At 24.4% G+C, this 22,500-nt stretch overlaps 2 protein-coding genes and 1 long non-coding RNA gene across 6 annotated transcripts in view; 1 reads left to right on the top strand and 2 right to left on the bottom strand.

Moving 5' to 3' along the window:
- The window catches only part of LOC118447336 (integrin beta-nu), a 12,523-nt gene extending 3,652 nt beyond the window's left edge, over positions 1–8,871 (bottom strand). The window contains exons 1-9 of one of the 2 annotated variants that reach the window (XM_035879166.2): positions 7,915–8,871; positions 7,015–7,256; positions 5,027–5,312; positions 4,618–4,782; positions 3,515–3,973; positions 2,038–2,200; positions 1,355–1,524; positions 355–527; positions 1–134 (exon numbers count right to left, since the gene is read on the bottom strand). The exon at positions 1–134 is cut by the window's left edge and continues 66 nt beyond it. In XM_035879166.2, the coding sequence (XP_035735059.2) occupies positions 1–134; positions 355–527; positions 1,355–1,524; positions 2,038–2,200; positions 3,515–3,973; positions 4,618–4,782; positions 5,027–5,312; positions 7,015–7,256; positions 7,915–8,085 (1,963 nt within the window). In that variant the 5' untranslated portion in view covers positions 8,086–8,871. The remainder of the gene's footprint in view (positions 135–354; positions 528–1,354; positions 1,525–2,037; positions 2,201–3,514; positions 3,974–4,617; positions 4,783–5,026; positions 5,313–7,014; positions 7,257–7,914) is intronic. The other variant, XM_085662944.1, reaches the window with a different exon arrangement.
- Positions 8,872–10,421: 1,550 nt separating this feature from the next.
- Positions 10,422–10,898, top strand: LOC146872351 (uncharacterized). Its single transcript, XR_014983350.1, has 2 exons — positions 10,422–10,597; positions 10,675–10,898. It is a non-coding gene; the product is annotated as an uncharacterized LOC146872351 (long non-coding RNA).
- Positions 10,899–12,448: 1,550 nt separating this feature from the next.
- LOC118447337 (short-chain dehydrogenase/reductase family 16C member 6-like) overlaps positions 12,449–22,500 on the bottom strand; it is an 18,615-nt gene continuing 8,563 nt past the window's right edge. For all 3 annotated transcript variants that reach the window (XM_035879168.2, XM_085662989.1, XM_035879167.2), the window contains 6 exons: positions 21,038–21,162; positions 19,381–19,491; positions 14,628–14,789; positions 13,859–13,944; positions 13,635–13,751; positions 12,449–12,959 (listed from right to left, as the gene is read on the bottom strand). In XM_035879168.2, coding sequence (XP_035735061.1) covers positions 12,764–12,959; positions 13,635–13,751; positions 13,859–13,944; positions 14,628–14,789; positions 19,381–19,491; positions 21,038–21,162 — 797 coding nt within the window. In that variant the 3' untranslated portion in view covers positions 12,449–12,763. The remainder of the gene's footprint in view (positions 12,960–13,634; positions 13,752–13,858; positions 13,945–14,627; positions 14,790–19,380; positions 19,492–21,037; positions 21,163–22,500) is intronic.

Below are 22,500 nucleotides of genomic sequence, written 5' to 3'. Positions count from 1 at the left end.
CATCTTGTGAAATCTCTACGGTGGCATTAACACAAGAATTATAAAGAACGCAAAGATCGCTACCGCCAGAGCTCGCTGATGATTCGCAAAATGTTCCACGATAATATAGGCCATCGGGTGCTGTTGTATTGCATCTTAAAATAAAATGCATTCGTTAACGATATATAACGTAATTTATTATTAATAATTTACAATATTTGATGTAAAAATTGATGTAATGCTTGATGTGTAATACTTAAGTAACCATGTCGATGATTTTAATGGATAATTTTTTATTCGACAGAGAAGAAAAAATAAAATAAAAAAAGAAAAAAAAAAAAAAAGGAAAGAAAAAAATAATTAATTCGTACGTACCTACAATGTCCACAATCGCAATAACCATGATTACCACAAATTTCATCGCTTCCTGGTGCTATGCACAGATTATTGTCCGAAGGACACTGACAACCATCTCCTTTCCAACCGTCAATGCAATTGCATATACCGCATTCACAAGTACCACGTCCACCGCATTCTATACCGTCAGTCTAATGACGAATATTAAAAAAACAAAATGATAACAAAATGATCATCAAATATGGTTACTAATTTTTATAAATTATAAGTTTTTATGAACCGACTTTATACAAATATACATATACATTTATATATATATATATATATTTTTTTTTTATTGTTAATATAATAATACTTAATTTTATTATTTAATTACGTTTTTATATATTATTATATATATATATATTTATTATATATTTTATATATACGTATATATATATTTTAATTATTAATATAATAATAATATAATAATATAATAATATAATGTAATATTATTAATATAATAATACTTAATTTTATTATTTCATTACGTTTATATATATATATATATATATATATATATATATACATATATTTTAATTATTAATATAATATTAATATAATAATATAATGTAATATTATTAATATAATAATACTTAATTTTATTATTTAATTACGTTTTTATATATTATTATATGTATATATATATATATATATATTTATTATATATTTTTATATATACGTATATTTATATTTATATATATTTATAATTTTTATATATATATATATATATATATATATATATATATAAATTTTCGTGAATCGGGAAAAAATTTTCAAGAATCATCAAGTAACTTTCGAAAATCGTCGAAAAAAACTTTCGGCAAAAATAGTATCTTGAATGAATATAAAAAAAATTAACTTTTTATATATTCCTTTCTAAAGAAAAAAAAAACTAACTTTGTACTCAATTATACGATTTTAATATTAATTATATAATAATTAATCATATATACATATATATTATTTATTTCATTACCTTGTCGCAAGGGGAACATTCGCAGTACTGTCCTTTGTAACCAAGGTCGCAACTGCATCTACCGCAAATGCATTCGCCCCTTCCTGAACAAGCATCGTTTGTCCCGTCAAATTCAATGCATTGTAAACGATTAACGAGCCACGAACTTTCGTCGCAATCGCAGGTCTCTCCTGAGGAAATAAAAAAAAAAAAAAATTAAAAAAAAATACAAAAAAGAAGAAAAGAAAAAACAAGAAAAAAACAAAATTCTCATTTCAGAATTTATTATTCGGTGTTTGATTAAATCAAAATTGAGCCTGTGGAACGTAGGCACATACTTATATCAACTTTGAGCTCAATTAAAATAATTTGCTCGTTACGTATGATTCATGAATTTTTTTTTTTTCTATGACGACAAAATTGAAAATACCTTTTCAAAAATCCTACTGATTATTATTTCACTTCAGGCTTCAAAGAATAAATATACAAAATTTTTTTTTCCAATTAAGATTATTCATTCCATATATGAATGACAGCTGTTCAAAGCTGTACCTTAGAGTACTTAATGCATCCACAAGTGTACAATTTGAAATTATTTTGAAGATATTATACACAACAATTAGAGTTAAAAAAGAAGAAGAAGAAGAAGAGAGAGAGAGAGAGAGAGAGAGAGAGAGAGAAAGTAAGGAGATTAAAAATCTTACCAGACCATCCAGAATCACATTTGCATATACCGCATTCGTTAACGCCATTTTTACAATGCGAACTCTTCTGTTCTTTGCAATTGCAACCGCACAACAGTTCCACCTCGACGATTATTTCAGATGCCTCTGACGCCAACGCGTCGTCTATTACCACTGTTTGTTTCTATTTAGGACACACACACACACACACGCACATATATATATATATATATATGTATATGTATATATACAGGATGTTCAAAAAGTATAGAACCAAACTTATATTATTGAGATCAAATGGTTGGAAAAAAAGTTCGTATAAATGCTTTAATGAAAAGATATATTTCCTTTTAAAAATATTTATGATTTATTGTGGCATTTATAAGAAATGTTTGTAAATTTATTCCTTCGTAAGAATGCAGACTTTCATTCGTCGTATTAATGATTTTCCAAAATCTATCTAATATATCGATTACATTGGAAATAATAGTAAATGCATTTTGAATAGATTTTCAAAGTTCATCTTCTGTTTCTTTTATAAATCAATGTGATTTGTGTGAACCCATGAATAGAAATTCGGAGGAAAAAAAAGAAGAAAAGGAAGAAAAAAAAAAGAAAGTAAGAAAAAATTTGACAATTGATAATTCGACCAATGGAAATAAATCATAAGTATTTTTAAAAAACTGACAACTTTGTTCATCCATTTGAACTTATAATAATATGTAGTATAAGTTTGGTCCTATACTTTTCGGACACTCTATATATATATATATATATATATATATATATATATATATATATATATGTGAATCGTTCAAAAGCCAAATAGATTAATATATTTTTCAAATTTTTTAGATTTAAATGTTAATGTCACTTGATGTAATCCCGACATTTTATATTCATAAATAAATTTTAGCGAATTTTCTTTATTTAAATGTCATTAAATAAAAATATAATTAAATAACAAAATTCATTTTTATCATCATAGAATTTATTTCATAACCCAATCGAATTAATTCTGTACTAATGAGACGTATTATAAAATATTTGCAATAATGCAATTTAAACGCATAGACGTGGCCTTCGTACATTTTTACAATGCTTGTTCGAATTTATATTTTAATACTTTTTTTTTTTTTTTATTTTTCTTTTTCTTTTATTGAGCTAATCGATTTGTCAAATAGAACGATTCATATATATACATAAATATGTATATGTGTGTGTGTGTGTGTGTAGATTCAAGGAGAATATTTTTTCATACTCGAGATGATGGGAGATTAGAAAAATAATAAATAAATAAAATATAAATAAATAAATAAATAAAAAATAATCATTGTCCTTTTAACGTTATAATATTATCGATTTTCAAGTTGATTTGCATAACCGTATGATGCATGTTTTCTTTCTTTTCTCTTTTTCTTTTTTTCTTTTTTCTTTCTTTCTTTCTTTCTTTCTTTCTTTACGTGTAAATACTCAATTGACATATTTACTTACTCACCCAAAGGCTTTCATTCCTTGGACATGATTCCATCGAAAAGACGACCTTGAACTCGTAAACCTGACCTTCCTGAATGCCATTACATTCGGCTTTGTTTACGATAAGAGAATCGTTCCTTCCGCAATTCGAAAAATATTCTAACTTTAATGGATTGGTTGAGTTATCGCGTAAAACCAATTTCGAAATTATTTCATGATAAGAACTTTCGATGATTTCTAATATATTAGAACTGTTAGCCGCTAGAGTAGCAACTCTAGCTTTCTCTTTTAATAAATCGGATATCAATTCGTATTCCTCACGGCGATCCTCCGTAACTGCAAATATCAAATTGACTTTATGATCGTGAAGTAATCTCGATATTTCAGCTAACGACGGATAATCGTATTCCTTGGCAAGAGAATATTGACCATTTTTATCTAAATGACACTTAAAGTCCTGCCGATTTACGGCTCCTCCTAACTGAAAGGAAAAAAAAAATATTTCTAATTTAAATAGTCATTGATAATAGCCATTGATTGATTTATTTGATATTAAATGGATCAGAGAACAATTAATTGATTATAAATTTTCATTATTTTTCAACGATAATATCATTCATGTAATATTATTATTATTTCATTTGACGTATTATTAATTAAATTAAATAATCATTTATAATTATCAATCATTTATTATGATCTTTATAATTATTAATTAATATATAAATTATAAACGACAATGAAATTATTAATTATAACAAAATTATATTATAATCATTATAATTTTTAATTAAATTATAATTATTATTATGGTTATCATTTAAATTGTAATCATTATGATTATTATAGATAATATATTTATTAATTGATTAACAATCGAATTATAATTATTATAATTTTCAATCAAATTATAGTTATTACATAATTATTTATTAAATTATAATTATTATTATCAACAAGGTGTAACACAATTATTATAACTATTAATTAATTTTGAATTATTAATTTTAAAATTAATAATGAAATTATATTGAATTCATAATTGAATTATAATTATTATCAATCATATTAACAAATTAATAATTATCATATAAATACGAATAAATAAATAAATAATTACTTTACCTTTCCTTCCCCGGCAAAATGTAAATATCCATCGGTAGCAAGAAGCATTAATTTTCTTGCTTGATGTCCCCAGCCAATAACGTCCTCGCAAACTATAGCTTGAATTACACCGTCAAGGCCACCTTCCAAATTATCCACGTTACCTGTGACGTCGCTGTTGTTTACCTTTATTTATTTATTGTTTATTTGTTTTTTTTTTGTTCAATAAAAACAGAAATCCCACTCCCTCCCCCCATCCTCCCTCGTGTTCATTAATCGATATCTTTCGTCATCGTAAAAGCATTAGATTTATGATATAATCAAATATTAATAATTATTATATAATTATTAATTTCTATTATTATTGATTTAAATTATTAATCAATTAAGTAATTAATTATGTAATTAATTAATCATAATTATTACATACCTTACGTACGAATTGATCGACATCTCCTGTCAATGGAAGATGATGTTTAAATGAATAAAGTGGTGCGCATGTAGCGTACTCGCTTCTACAAGGATTATTTTCATGTCCTGGAAATATAAATGGCATCAATGGCTTATCGGCGTAACTACCAAATCCAAGACGAAAATTGTCAGTAAATGTTCCCAAGGTGTCCGTCATTTTTCGACTCAAACCAACTAGGGTATCCTTGTCGTCCTTCATCGACCATGTTAAATCCATTAAATAATACAAATCCAAAGGATAATTTCTGTTAATCGAAAGGAGAAAAATAATTATTCGATTGAAGTAAAGAAGACAAGAAAAAAAAGGAAATACAATGGGAGATATATTAATGTAATACATAAAAAAGAAAAAGAAAATAAATAAATAAATAAAATGGAAAACAATATAAAAGAATAAAAAAAAAAAAAAACAAAATAAATTATATTCGCAAGTTATATTCAATCGATGTTAAAAATCTAAAGGATAATTTCTGTATATCGAGAAAAAAAAAGGAATGATTAAAAATGAAGATGAAAAGGAAAAAAGAAATGCGATGAAGGATGCATTAATGTTATTTCAAAAAACGAATAAATAAATAAATAAATAAATAAAAAAGAAATCATATTCGTGTTATATTCAATCAATAATACAGATTTAAAAGGGATAATATTTATTATCCCTTTTATTTTATGAAAGAAAAACGTTATTCTTAAAAAAAGATATACAATGGTTGATATATTAATGTAATGTTAAAAAAAAAAAAAAAAAAAAAAAAAGAAAAAAAGAGAGAGAAATGAAATAAATAAATATACCAAAAGAACAAACCAAATTATATTCAATCGATAATAAAGATTTAAAAAAAAAAGAAGATTATAACGAGAGATGTATATTAAATGTAATATGAAGAAAAAAAGAAAAGAATCTAATAAAACAAAAAATTAATAAAAAAAGAAAAAATAAATCTTATTCAATCGAATATCTAAAGGATAATTGATGGATTTCGTTGGATAAGAAAAAAAAAAAAAAAAAAAAAAAAACACTTTGAAGGATATATCTTACTTATGGTTCTTACATAAAATAAGATTTTATTGAATAAAAAAAAAACTGAAGCGAAGTCGCGATTATTTTTATACCAATATTACACGTGTTATACGATTAAATCCTCGTTTGGTATTGTGAATTATATAAATGTTATTACATGTTTATCGATTAAAACAACGAATGAATTTATTTTAACGGATTAACAGACTTTACGTAATATGCGTAATACCCATATATACCGTTCATATTTCATATGACACAGTTTCATAGCATTTGCGTATTTATGCCTTATATATCGCAAAAGATAAGAAAAGTAAACGTGACCTTCCCCGATTTTATAATACGTACGTACACATACGTACGTTCACACATAATAGAATGTAGATATATAACTATCATTTGAAAAATGATGGTTGCGATTTCTTAAAAAGAAAAGAAAAAAGAAAAAAAAATACAATGGTAGATATACTAACGTAATATATATATATATATATATATATATATATATAAACTAAAAAAAAATGAAAAAAAATATATTCGTATTGTTTCCAATCGAATAGTACAGATCAAAGGGCGTAGTTTTGGGATATATCAAGAAAAAAGAAAAAAAAAAAAAGAAAAAAATACAATTACATATTAATGTAATTTAGAAAAAAAAAAGTAAACAAAAAACAAATCATATTCAATCGACAATTTCTGAATATATCGAAAAAAGAAAGAAAACGTTCGATTAAAAGAAAGAAAAAAAGAAAAACAAAAAAATGATTACAATGACAAATATATCGATGTAATTTAGAAAAAAAAGAGAAAAGTAAATAACAAAAAAAAAAAAAAAAAAAAAAAAAAGAAAAAGAAAACCACGTTTTTTTGTCGATTTTTTTGTTTTGTCTTGTTTCTTTCTTCTGATCAATTTACATAACACTCACTTAGCCGGTCGATACTGAAGGTTCATTTCCATTTTTGAATTTGGTCGTAACTTGACGTGAACCTTTTGAGGCTTAAGTTGTACCGGCAAATGATCCGACGATACATCTTGAAAATCTTCGTTCAAAATATACTCTACGTATCCACTTGGAGCTTTTCTTATTTCCGTCATTGGACAACCAAATTCTTTCAATCGTTTTAGCAAATTACATCTCGGTTTGCCAATAGTAGAATTCGTATAAGACTGAAAACAATGAATAATAAATAATTGCGTTTGTAGTTTTTTTTTCTCTCTCTCTCTCTCTCTCTCTTTACTCTTCTATTTCTTCCGTCCCCTCCCCTCCTCGACCGCCTGCCCACCCTCAAAAAGATATCCGATAAAAAAAAAAAAAAAATATGGGAGAAAAAACAAGATAAACAATAATATTAAAAATATAAATATTATTAAAAAATTATATAACGTTTGTAGTCCCTTTTTCTCTCTCTCTAAAAGGGCTCCTAGGCATAAGAGATTGGTATTCAATAAAAAAAAAAAGAAATTTATAATATAAAAAAATCGATATAATATAATTCTATAATATATAAAAAATAAAACTACGTTTACCCTAACGATTATATATAATATATATAGAAAAAAAAACACATACACACACAAAAAAGATAATATAAAATATATAAATCTATATATACATACATACATACATATATATATATTATATATATATATATTAGATCGAAAAGTAATGTCGCTTTCTTAAATTAAATTCAAACGAATAAATTTGTAACAATTTTTAATAATTTTTAACGATCAAATATTGATATGCACAGGAACGACATTACTTTACGGTCCACCTAATATATGTATACATGAAAAAAAAAAATATATATATATATATATATACCCAATCGCTGCACCAGGCACAGGCATCGTTAACCTCCAGGCAACTCTCGCAGGAATTTTGCGGCACGCACAATCTCAAAAGTTCCGTTTCTTCAATGACGTAACACTTGACGATTATACACGTCAGCATTAATATTATTGTCAACGTGATATGTGCCGAGTAATACATCATATCTTAACGAGATGATAGTTTCTAATAGAACTAATTTAAGGTACAAATACGTGATACACTTGCGCACCTTGGTAACTACAGTGTTTGTATGTATATCTGTACGTCCTATGTGATATATCGATATATCTATGATGTCTGTTTCTTCAATTCTTTTTTTTTTTTTTTCCTTTTTTTTCTTCTTCCTCTCTTTCTTATCGTTCAAATCATAAATCGCGTTGTTCGTTCTTCGTTGTCGTTAGTCGTTGACGTCATACGCGCGAAAAAAATAAATTGACGTTCTTTTTATCACATAAGTTTACACGTGGTAATATACCACCATCATGAAGGTACACATATACATTAACGACACGTATACACACATACACACACACGCACACACGACGAACAATAAGAAATCAGAGACGGTAATGCGAGAAATTAATGACTGTGTAGACGCTGCAACGGCGTTCTCGGTACGTTATCTATATTATATGATACGATAACGATAATATCTTATTCTCGTGAATCGTTGCGATTTGGCAAAAAGGAGATAGAGATAGAGAGAGAGAGAGAGAGGGGAAGAGGAAAGAAAGAGAGAGAAAGAGAAAAAAAATACCCATATATCAGGAACACCATCAAAATTGAGACGAAACCATAGGAATACACGGTAATACGTTTATTTAACAATTGCAATGAATATTTTCGAATTGAAAATTTTTTTCTAAATATCAATGAACGATCTAGATATCCGTATATGTATGTATGTAATTTTTTTCTCTTTCTTTCTTTTTCTTTTTCTTCTTCTTTTTTTTTTTTTTTTTTTTTTTTTGGTTTCGTTTCTCTTTTTTCCCTATCACTTATCTCAAAATCTCATGCGTATCTAACACTTGAGATATACATAGACATTTACGTAAGTTTCAAATGTAATTGAAAATAATTATTTATTTATTTGTTTGTCCTTTTTCTTTTTTTTTATTAATTTTGATAAATAATAATAATATATATATATATATATATATATATATATATATATATATCTTTCAGTCGGATGATAAGAATTTTTTTTCCTTTCTTAAGTTTTCTTTTTTCTTTTATTTTCTTTTCTTTTCTTTTTATATTAATCGATTATTAAAATATCGTTATAAATTATTATCGAACGTAAAAAATGTTATATGATCATAGTTTAATTGTTAGGAACGTTTGTCGTGTTCTATTTTTCAAGGACAATAAACATCGACGAATGATCATGACGAGTCATCATAATCATCGATAATGATTATGGTGACGATACTGATGACGACAACGATGATGATTATTATAATGATGACGATATTACGTAACATGGAAAAAAATGTAAATTCTGATTCTTAACGTTCACGTGTTTGTTGGTATATTCAATTGTATCATCATTCCAATTAGAAAACGTACGTAACACACCCACACACATTAAACACCAACATGTTACACTTACATTCATTCACACACACACACACACACACAGGACACATAACACTCTTTTGGTCTCACATCACTTCTTTTTTTTTTTTTCAAGATAAATAATTAAATATTATGAACTATTTAAATCAATTCGTTTTTATCATTTATGTAATTAATATATCTTATTATGGTGATGTTATATATACACGATGGAAATATCAGTTTAACCTTGTTTTTTTTATATATACATTTATATATATATATATATATATATATATATATATATATATATTTATTTATTTATATTAAAATATCTTCTAACGCGGTAATTGCTAACAGCTCGAGTTATCGACGCGTAATGATCGTGTGTTATCGTCGAGGAAGCATAATATATTACTATTTTTTTTTTTCTTTCTTTTTCTTCTTTTTTTTTTTTTAGAGATGCATACATGCTACTAGATATGTGTTTGTAGTACTTGTTAGTAACGCAGGCGTTTGTATGTGTGTGTGTGTGTGTGTGTCTGTGTGTGTATATGTGCGTACGTGTAACATATGTGTAACGTCAAAGCGACATTCGCCACGATAGAAAAAGAGACAACAAAAGACACGCAATGCCTTTTATTAACGTTCCTATGTAATACGTGTACTCTTTAAAAAAAAAAAAAAAGAAAAAAAAAAAAAAGAGGAAGAGAAAAAGAAAATGAAACAAAAAGAGGAAAAGAGAAAAAAAAAAGGAATAAATAAATAAATCAAAAAATTCAATACAAATTTTTATATATACCATCAGTTAATTATTTATCTTTCGTTCGTTGATTAAAACTAGAAAGAAAAAAAAAATGAGAAATAAATTTTACAACGAAGAGACAGAATTCTAAAAAGAGAGAGAGAGAGAGAGAGAGAGAGAGAGAGAGAGAGAGAGAGAAAAGAAATAGATAAGAAAAGAAAAGGAAAGAATAGAAAAGAAAAGAAAGTGTATTGTATACAATAAAAGTGGTACAAAAAGTATGCTAGTACAATATATGATATATTTTGATTAATAATTCATTAATCATACATGACATTGATCAATGGTACTTATTTATGACGTTTATAACAGGTTAAGCATTTCTACATTCATATATATATATATATGAATGAATATATATTTATGCATATGTACATATATATTTGTAGAAGCATAGACACCCACATGATAATACGTAGCTACGAGAGGACGATTGTATTATCGACTTTTATTGACATAATCGCAGTACCGGCCTATTTTAGTTTCTACATCTGCTTCACGTCCGCTATGATTGTATCGCCAACGCACGTGGATTAGACATATATACATATATATGTATATATATATATATATATATGTGTGTGTGTGTGTGTGTGTGTGTGTGTGTATATGTGTATATGTGTACAAAGAGAAAAGTAGTTTTCTTTTTTTACTTTCTATAACTATGACCCATATAAACTGATGATCGTACGGCAATAGTAATAGGAATATTTCAAAAAAGAGAAATTATTTATTTTTTTATTCCTTTATTTTCTTTTTTTTTTTTTTTGTCGAATAATATTACCTTTCCTATTTATTATAGTGATTGATATTAAATTAACACGTTAAATGAAATAATTCGTTAGATTTAATGAATAATATTATATGTATGTAATGAAGTATCGTTTGATTCTTAATTTATTATTCAGTGATAATTTAAGAAAAATTTTTACTCAATGTTCTTACGTATCATATCCCTTAGAAGAATTTAATTGATTTCAAAACTTATTATAGTGATTTTTTGAAAATATAATAAAATAATGGAATCTAAATGAAAGTTAATATATATATATATATATACACACACACACATACACACACACACACACACACATACATACATACATACATACATACATACATACATACATATATATACACACACACACACACACATATGCGTTTACACATAGTAACCCGATTTACAAGATTTTTTTATATGTACTGTTATTTCACTTAAACAAAATATATAGGTATATATTTTTTCTCTATGTTCGTATAATGGATCGTGGTTATTTATTTATTGATTTATTCATTCGTTTTTTTATTTTTTTATTTTTTTATTTTTTTTTTTTTCTTTATATTATTTTATTTTATTCTATTTTCATTTTATTTCATGTCATTTAATTACAATGTTATTTATAAGATATTATTATTATAATTTTTTTTCTTTTTTTGTACAACATTAGAAAGAATTAATTATGATTCATAATAATATATTTTCTTATGTATTTCATCATATAATTAAAATTACTCTTATTAACTAATATTCTTTATTATTATTATTACTATTATTTAATCGTATCGCATCAAAATAAACGTCAACTTTAAATACAAACCAAATATAATTATCGTCACTATAATAATGATATAAATCTATATCCCTGATATGTGTCATATGCATAACAAAGTGTTTTATTTAAACATATGTATATATATATATATATACATATATATATATATGTATACACACATATATAAATATATATATTGTAAAATAATTACGAGACGGAAATTTTTTAAATAAAATACTCAATTTTCTCAATCATAAGATTTTCCTTTTTAAATTTACTTCAATTTTAATTTTTGCAGAATTAAATCCGTGAGATAAATCGGATTACATTCAAATGTAAAAATCTTGTATTACGGATTTTTATTCGTTTGTCAATGCACGAAATTACTATAAATCACGATTCATGATTAGAATTTTAGTATAATCGAATTTATTAAGATCTTACTTAACGAAGATTTATAATTGAGAAATCGAGCATATTCTTCTTTTTTTCTTTTTTTTTCATTTTTACGTATTTCTCATTTCTACATTATCGCATTAACTTTGTTTCATCCTGTATATATATATATATATATATATATATATATATATATATATATATATATATATTTATATCTCGAAGAAAAGAAAAGTTATCGAATTGATATGGCGTTATGCTTTTGATAGCTAAACACAAAAACAAAAGTTCACTTTCATAGGAATATCTTACATCGTTCGTTATTCATCTCAATTACAAAAGAAAAAAATATTAGATTGTTCGTAATTATTATTTCATTAATAATTACATATACATAGGAAAATATTTTACGTTATATACCTCTTTGCAAATGTCTTCGTAACAGTTTATAACAATTTCCATAAGAGAAAAAAAAAAGAAACAAAGGGAGAGAAAGAGAGAAAGAGAGAAATAATCGTACTCCAAATTTCTATGGTTTTCTTTCGGAACTTGAAATATGCCTAGTTAATTTTTGATGTATCGCACCGTCCTCCTGATCCTTTACATTTATATTTTTGTTATTGCTATTGTTGATCACATTTGTCTCTACCGTTGATTCGTGCATAGGTGAAATATCTTTGACTATACAACGCAGTATCTTACTGATGCATGTCCATGGGAATATCCTGAAATTTAATTACGATATATCTTTTATAGAAATTAATTATGAGAATAGAAATCGAGTTTTCTTTTTCTTTTTTTTTTCTCTTTCTTTTTTTTTTTTTCTTAATTATTAAAAAATGAAAAACTAGAAAAAGGATCGAAACTTTGAAAATTAAAGATTAATTTTATAATACGAAGGTAAATTTTAAAGATTAAAAATTAATTGTTTTGCAAGAATAAAAGTCAAATATTGAATATTACAAATCAATTGTTAAGAATAAAAAATTAAATTTTGAAAGTTAATAATTATATCATTGGAATTTAAAGTTTAGAAAATTACAAATTGATTATATGAATAAAAATTGAATGAAAAATAAATTAAAAAGAAAAGAAAAAAAAAAGAAGAAATTAGAAATTAATTTCAAGAACAAAAGTTAAATTTAAAAAGATTTGAAATTAATTGTAAGAATAAAAATTAAATTTAAAAAAGAAAATTTGAAATAAATTGTAAGAATAAAAATTAAATTAACAAAAAAAAAATTTGAAATCATTTGTAAGAATAAAAAGTGAATGTAAAAAAGAAAATTTGCAATAAATTGTAAGGATAAAGATTGAATTGAAAAAAGAAAATATTGAAAAATTAATTGTAAGAATAAAAATTAAATATAACGTTGTAATAAAAATTAATATTGGATTACCATTTGAAAGGTAAAACAAATTGAAAATATCCCGGTATCATAATGTACTTTTCGTTACATCTCAACGATGTTATAGTCTTTTCTGCTACTTCATTCGGACTTAGATTAGACAAAAATCTGAAAAAAAATATTAATCATTAAAATATATATATATATATATATTAAAAATATATATTTTTTTTTCTCTAAGTTGATGTGTTAAAATCGTCAAAAATAATTCATACCCGGTATATCCGGTGCCAAACATGCCTGTACTACGAAGGAAATAGGGGCATACGACCGTGGTGTTGATATTATTATATCCCTCGTACTAGAAAAAAAAAGGACAGAAAAAAAAATATAAATACATACATATATACATATATATATATATATATATATATATATATATATATATACATTATATATGTATATATATATATATATATATATATATATATACATTAATAATATGAATAAAAATTGAATGAGAAATAAATGAAAGAAAAAGAAAAAAATTAGAAATTAATTATAAGAAGAAAAATTAAATTAAAAAAAATGTAATTATTTAATTTATTTATTAATTTATTAATTTGTATATATACATATACAAATAAATACAAATAATATATGTAAATAACATATATGTAAAAAGAAAAATATGTAAATAATTAAAAAAAAAAATAAATAAATAAAAATAATAATAATAATAATAATAAAAATGAGAAAAAAAAATTAAATTGTTCGAATTGAAAATTTGATTATAAGAAAAAATTGTTAATGATTAATTATAAGATTTAAAAATTAAAAATAAGATTTAAATAAAAATCAAAATTTAGATGCACGTATATAAATCATTTAAAAGATAACGAGAATCTGTATTTATTTTTCCTTTTTCTAAAATCTTACAAATATAACAAAATATAAAATATCAGATATAAAATATAAAATATAAAATATAAAAAAAAAAAAAAAAAAGAAAAGAAAAGAAAAAGAAAAATAACAAATACGTACCTTCAGTTCTATTCGTAAAGCTTCATCGAAACCAACCGCTGCATGTTTTGATGTGCAGTAATCAACTAATTTTGGAATCCCAACGTATCCGGCCATACTGGCTATACTGACTATATGACCTTTATTAATTTCCATCATAGCCGGGAGGAAGGCTTTCACTGTCTACAAAAAAAAAAAAAAAAAAAAAAAAAAAATTAAAAAAAATTTTTAAAAGTGTAAAAAACAAAGAATTAATACGAAGAACGTAAAGTTTTGATTACCACAAAAAATCTGTTTATAATCTTTGTTCTTAATTTATTCTTTTTTTTTTTCATTACATTTAATCATAATACGATATTAACATACTCGATATGATAATATATTCAAACCACAATTATTCCCCAAAGAAATAATAAAGAAAAATCAAATGAAATAAACAAATATATATATATATATATATATGTGTGTGTGTAAATATATAATGTTATTCGGATAAGATGGAGGTAGGTTAAATCGTGATTGGAAAGGGGTCGGTAGAAAGTGGTTGGTTGAGTAAATATACAACAAAGAAATGACCGTGACATCTAGATGGTAAGAGTCTCGCAATTACAAACGTTTCTTTTTCTTTTTTACAGAATGATTAACCCACTTTTACAAGATCTCCAAAGATTTTCATAGTTACGCTCTGTTTTCATCTTTAAAATATCTACTTTTTATATTATTTAATATGTATTAAAATTAATTGCTTTACAAAATGATTGACATTTAAATATTTATCTATATATGGAATTATATAGAAACATAAGTGATCATGTAATATGTTTACGTATATACGTATCTATGTAATTTATTTAACAAAATTAATATGATTGATCGTTTTTTCTTTTCATTTTTTTTTTTTCTTTTTCTTTCGGACAAGTAAATATGAGAGAGACTTGTTTTTTGATTTTTCTTATATATATATATATATATATATATATATATATATATATATATATACATAAATAAATATGAATATGTCTGTCATTTTTTTTTTGTTTTTTATTCATTTATCCCAATAAAACAATCTGACGACTCTGTTAATAAACGATAAAATAAATAAGTGAATTGATCGATGTTTAAAAAAAAAAGATGACAAAAATATATATTTGGTTTCTCAAATTTTATTTTTTTTCTTCTTTTTTATGTCAGATTATATTTATGGATTATATATATATATATATATATATATATATATATATATATATATATATATACGATCAAGGATCTTAATCAAAGAATATCTGTTATAATTTTAAAATCATTCGGGACTGGTTATCCTTCACATTTATGTCTAATTTCTTTCTTATGAAACAAAATAACAGGGAGAAAGAGAAAGATAGAGAGAGAGAGAGAGAGAGAGAGAGGAAGAAACATTTGCATATACAGGATGTTTCAAAAAAATTGATGATAATTCTCATAGGCTATAATCGAATATCTATTAATTATCAACGACGTACAATTAATTGGCAATTTTAATCGTTATTGCTTCATATATATACATATATATATATATATATATATATATATATATATAATTTTTTTCTTTATTTTGTTTTTTTCTTCATTTGTATTTTTATTAATTAGAATTAAGACACAACGTGGCATATTTAGATCTAATTAAAAAAAAAGAAAAAAACATCGAAAAGCTTTTCATTCTTTCGGACTGATTATATTCAAAAGAAAATTTCTTTTCCAAAAGCAATTTCTTATTTTATCGTTTTTTCTTTTTTTTCAATAGCTTTAATTTTTTTTTTCTTTCTTTCTTTTTCACGTCGATTTATTATTTATAGAGATTGAAATCGTTCGATATAATCCAACACTTCTATGTAAAATCGTCGTTAGGGCTTCGATATAATTGGCTTAGCTATAATTAGTTATAACTAAGGCTTCGGATGTATTATTTTCGAAAATCATGAGATACATTTTATATTCGAAATCATTCTAACTCAATGATGTGAAAATTTTTTTTTTCAATATCTGTTCAATTTGCGAAAAGGAAAAAAAAGAAAATAAGAAAACAAAGATCTTTTTCTTCTTCTGTCTTTTTCTTTCTTTTTCTTTTTTTTCCTTTTCTTTTTTATTTTTTGTTTTTTTATCAAGAAATAATCGTCGAGAAAATGTAAAAAGAGAATAGAGTAACAAATCATTTTCAATATGTGTCCGTGTAAAAAATTATTTTCTATTTGACATTATTGATGACATAATGACGGCAAAAGATGAAAAAAAAAAACAAAAAAGAAAAAGTAAGAAACAGGAAAAAAAAGGCAAAAGAAAAATGAATTCAAAATGATTAGGTAATTGAAGAAATATTAGAATGGTATATATTACCTGCTAATATATGTATCTGTCATTACGTCATTGGACATATTATAATATTAATACAAAATTATATAAATATCCTTCGTTATATAACATAATATAACTTACGTCGACATATTTACATCATATTAAATCATAGGTAACCAAAATAATTCGGCTAGGGAGTTCTCTTCAGGGACAAAAAAAAAAAAATTAAAGAGAGAAAAAAAAAGAATAAAAATAAAATGATATAATGTAAAAGAGAAAAAGAAATCGTGAAATTTTACTTATTTCTTGAAATTAAATGAGAGTCAAATTACATTAGACAAGGATAAAATACAGTTGAGATCTTCGTGTGTTGCAATTTTTAAATATATGGAATACACTATGGCAACTACTCGCGAACGGTGTTAGTACTTGTAGTCATCTGACCGGTTTCTCTGTACCTGACCAACAGCAACGATTCCACAACGAACTACTAAGGTGAACACGACCGTACTTGCCTCTCACTACATCAGAGAAATTATTTCTTCGAGGCATATTTGGTCCTTGAAAATTGACCAACTTTGGTCTACGAAAATTCTTTGACGTGTGTTATAAAGAAAGAAAGAAAGAAATTTACTATAATTTTTTAATGACACTTAAATATTTAAATTTAATAAAATTTAACTAATCCTTTAAATGAGATTGTAAGTAAAAAAAAAAAAAAAAAGAAAAAATAAATATATAATTGATCGTACGAAAAAGCAAATTGAATAGATGAATGATTAAATTTATTAATAAATAATTTTATTTAATTTTAAATGAATTTAAATAAATTAAAAAAGGAAATAAATAGAAATAAATTGAGATATTAAATTTATTTCGTGTATTCTAATATATCGATTTAACTGATGATCGACAAAGAGTTATCTATTATCAGTATTGATCAAATCATTTTTCTCTCTCTCGATACTACGTCTCTTACCCTTTATACCCTTTAATAAATATCTTTGTAATATTTGTAATATTGAATTTTTCAATACGAGTTTTTTTTTTTTCTTTTTTTTTTCCTATATAAACCGAATTATTTATTTAATTTATTATTTATTATTTATTATTTATTTAATTCATCGTTATAACGATCGTGATATCGAATCGCAAATTATTCGACAAAAAAAATTTTTTTAGATAATTATTGAATTGTTTTACATTTAATGATTGAATAATTTTAGATTTTAATGGAAATTAATCGTTCGACGATCGATCCTTTAAAAATTTAACGACGATTGATAATGATCGATAAACGTTGATATAGATCGTACTGACGTTAATGTCGAAGAATAAATGAATATAAAAGAAGAACTAAATAACCTACGAACAAAAAGAATTTTTTATAAACTTTTCGATGCTATTTATCCGATGTTATTATTATCGATTTATGTTGTAGAAAAAAAGTAGTGGGGAAGGGGAAGGGGGGGAAGTAAATAAAAAAGATAAAAGAATTAAAAAAAAAAAAAGAAAAGAGAAAGATCCAGGACTGTGCGTACAAAACGAAGAAGTTAGATCAAGTAATTAATACTTTACTTAAAGTTAATTAACTAATACTTAATTATTTATTTAATTGTGTATATATATATGTGTGTGTGTGTGTGTGTGTGCGTAAAAAAAAATATTAACGAATTTCACGAAAGAACAAGATTTTTTTTTATAAAGGCAAAATTTCATTACATTTAAAAAAGATAATCGTGTAAACGTTACTGATCTTTGTCCTCAAACGTTTAACGATAACAATGATAAATTAACACGGACGTGATTATTATTTCTTTCATAATGCAAACATCTTATAATACGATGGGATTATAGTCACGGAATATGGAAAAAAATCGCAAATTATAACGTCATAACGGCGTGCGTTCGATTAAATTTAATTGCTTAAACTTTCGAGATAATAAGAGAAAAGAATTTATGTTTCATTTTTATTTGTAATAAAGCATGCCTGCTCGCCAACAACAATTTTCTTTTTTGTTTTTTACGAACAGAGATTTCCTCTTCCTTGATATCTTTTAATTCTCATTAACGAAATTTTTTGATTGAAAGTTTTGCTACAATTTTTTCTGTTCTTTTTTTCTTTTTTCTTTTCTTTTCTTTTGTTCTTTTAACTCTTTCTTTTCCTTTCCTTATTTTCTTTTTTTCTAACTTTTTCTTATCTTTTTTTTTTTTTTTAATTTTAAAACATACGAAATACATGAGAATCGAGCGTAATATTCGAAGAAACGATTACGTTTGAGGGCGATCGTATAATTTATAAGATGATTACGAGTGTGTGAGGATTAAATAATGAGAGAGAGAGAGAGAGAGAGAAAAAGAGGGAGAGGAAGAGAGAGAGAGGAAGAGAGAGAAATAAAACAAGGACGAAAGAAATAATACTACTTACGATAGTTTTTATACTTACCCAAAAATGACTCATTATATTAACCTCCATCGTACGTATGAGAAGATTGTCAGGAGTTTCTAAGAACTTCATAATATTAACTACGCCGGCATTGTTTATCAAGATTGTTACCTGTAATAAATGAATAAAAAATGTTAAAGCAATAATACATATAAAAGATGATATACGTGAATAATAAACCATAATCAATCCATAGAAATAATTATTCAAATTACGATAATTATTGACGTGAAAGAGATGAACTTTTTATAATGAATCTTTGTTTATTACAATCTCTTGATTCATAGAATTATGCCAATTACTACGCATACCATTTCTTAGATAATAATAATAATATATATATATACATATATTTTTTTTGTTATTGTTTTTGCATAAGATAAAAATTATCATGATTGTGTATTAAAATTCTTAAAAAAAAAAAAAAAATAAATACAATCGATCTTTTTAATATTTGAAAATTCTTCAACGTTTAAATGTTTGTTCAATTTCTACGCTATTGCTCAACCTGATTCAAGAACGAGTTTCCTGAATCACTCTGAATAAACAGCTTTGTAAGAGTTGCGAATCTTTTACCGATCGAATATAAAAGTGAAAGTAGGAAAGGTCGGTGACAACGTTAAGATTTCGATTCGCGCGTAACTATAGATCGTGGAATTAAAATGTATATACGTGAGCAGTTCACAAAATTAAATAACAATTACGTATTCCACTTTTTCAATTCTTCGTATAGTGTTTTTTCTTTTTTTTTTTTTTAAATTGAAGTATCAAAAGTAACTTGACGGGATTCATAATTTTTACATTTGTAAATAAATTTCCTCGATGTAAATTATTTATATGCCATTAAAAAGACAAAATTTATTTGATCATCGAATTAAAAAAAAAAATAAAAAAAAAGAAAAAAAATAACTTATTTCAGAAGCCCAATCCGATTAAACACCATATTACTTATATATATATATATATATATATATATATATATATATATATATATATATTGTATACAGACGGAAATAAATTTTATTTTATTCTAATTTTTTCTTCTTTTAATTCTTTCTTTGTTCTCGTTTTTTTTTTTTTTTTTTTTTTTTTTTTAAGAAATGTTGAAAACGGGTCAGCCCGTACGATGCCGACAACGAGTTCTCCGTATATTACAGAGAGATGTGGCGTAATGCAGACTTTCATAATGTTTTCTTTCACCCCTTCCTTCCCCACTCTCCCCTCCTCTACTTACACCAGATAGAGAGTAGTATACTATCTTTTTCTAGGTGAGTAAGTCGATAACACTAGAAGATACGTATTCATGTCTATTCGCTCCAAAAACTATCGATTTCGAAAATAATAAGTGAAAGAGAGAAAAAGACAGAGAGGCAGATAGATAGGGACACAATGTAATTTGTTTAAACAAAAGGTACGATTTCAAAACGACAGTTTCTTTTTTCTCTTTTTTTTTTCTTTTTTTTTTTTTCTTCTTTTTGCTCCATTTTTTGATCCTTGAGAAACGTTTAGGAAAATTTTTTAAATTGGAGAAAAAATAAAAAAATAAAAAAATAAAGAAAGAAAGAAAGAAATTAATCAATTAATTATTTCAAAGAACAAATAAATAAATAAATAAATAAATAAATAAATAAATAAGAAAATAAAAATGGTCCCTCACCTTGCCAACTTCCTCTCTAATTAGAGCCGCCTTTTTATAAATATCCTCGCGATTGCAAAGATCACAAACGTATCCGTAACAAGTACCACCGGCGGCTTGTACCAATTTCACCGTTTCTTCGATACCTAAGAAGAAAAGAAAAAACAAAACAAAAAAAATATATATACAAAGAATATAGAAAGAAATAAAGAAAACAAACAAAAAAGAAAAAAAAAAAGAAAAAAAAAAGAAAATTAAAATAAAATTATTTTATCAATCGTCGACGATATAAAACGTCGTTAAAAATTTGTTCAAAAGATTTTTGTCGTAAAATTCAATTTCACATTAACGAATTTTTAATTGAATCATATTTATAATATATAGTAATCGTTCTCGTTGTATAATTTTTAATTACATTTAAATATATTATAGATATTAAACAACAAAAAAAAAAAAAATTATATATATATATATATATATATATATTTATTTAACATATATTATATCGTGTATATTATACAGATAATTAGACAAATGAGTCTTATTTGATATCGATTTATCTATCTATCGATCCATTCTATCTATCCATCCTTTTATCCATTCATCCATTCATCCATTCATCAATCCATCAATCCACCCATCAATCCATTCATCCTTATCTTTATTTGTTTCTATTATACGATATCATTTATTCCGCGATGAGTCTTGAATATTTTATTACGAAGAGAAATTAGAAAGTAACATAAGTGTATAACAGAAATAAGACACATTTATGCACTCATCCTTAACGCGACGAAAGTTAAGAAAAGAAAAGAAAAAGGCAAGGAAGAAAAAAAAAAGAAAAAGAAAAAAGAAAAAGAGAAATAAGAAAAGAAAAGGATCAACAAAAAAAAAAACAGCAGAGAAGAAAAATCGTCAGATTACGATTCTTCTCCATCGTACGAGTTCTTCTTTCTGTTTTTTTTTTTTCTTTTTTGTATGAAGATGATAAATATTAAAAAAAAAAAAAAAAAAAAAAAAATAATAATAATAACAATAATAATAATAAGTATAATTAGCAAAATTTTTTAATCGCTAATAAAAGAATAAAATTGCATATATATTAAATTCTTCGATAATTCTGTGTAGATTTGTGTTTTTTTATTTTTATTTCCGTTTTTTTTTTTTTTTCTTTTTTTTTTTTTTTTTTTTAATTTAAAAATCTAATTTCTATTCGATATACAGAGATATGATCTTTTAATTATTTAAATTAGATTTATTTTAGATTTATAATTAGATTTATTTAATTTAGATTAAAAGATTTTCTTCGTTTCAACGAGAAACGTTCGTTCGCGTCTAAATATCAAATAAAATTTATCATCTATAGAGACATACACACGTACACACGCACGGTGTTTCAAATGGCATACGACGTATAATCCTATTTATGTTGTTTACTACGTCAATAATAAACGCAGAGTAGGCCAGTGACCTACCTTACGTTG

The sequence above is a fragment of the Vespa mandarinia genome, chromosome 20 (assembly GCF_050613455.1).
Source record: "Vespa mandarinia isolate Hongniang chromosome 20, ASM5061345v1, whole genome shotgun sequence".
Taxonomy (NCBI): domain Eukaryota; kingdom Metazoa; phylum Arthropoda; class Insecta; order Hymenoptera; family Vespidae; genus Vespa; species Vespa mandarinia.
The sequence above is the reverse complement of the archived record's forward strand: the minus strand, read 5'-3'. Positions and strand labels throughout refer to the sequence as shown.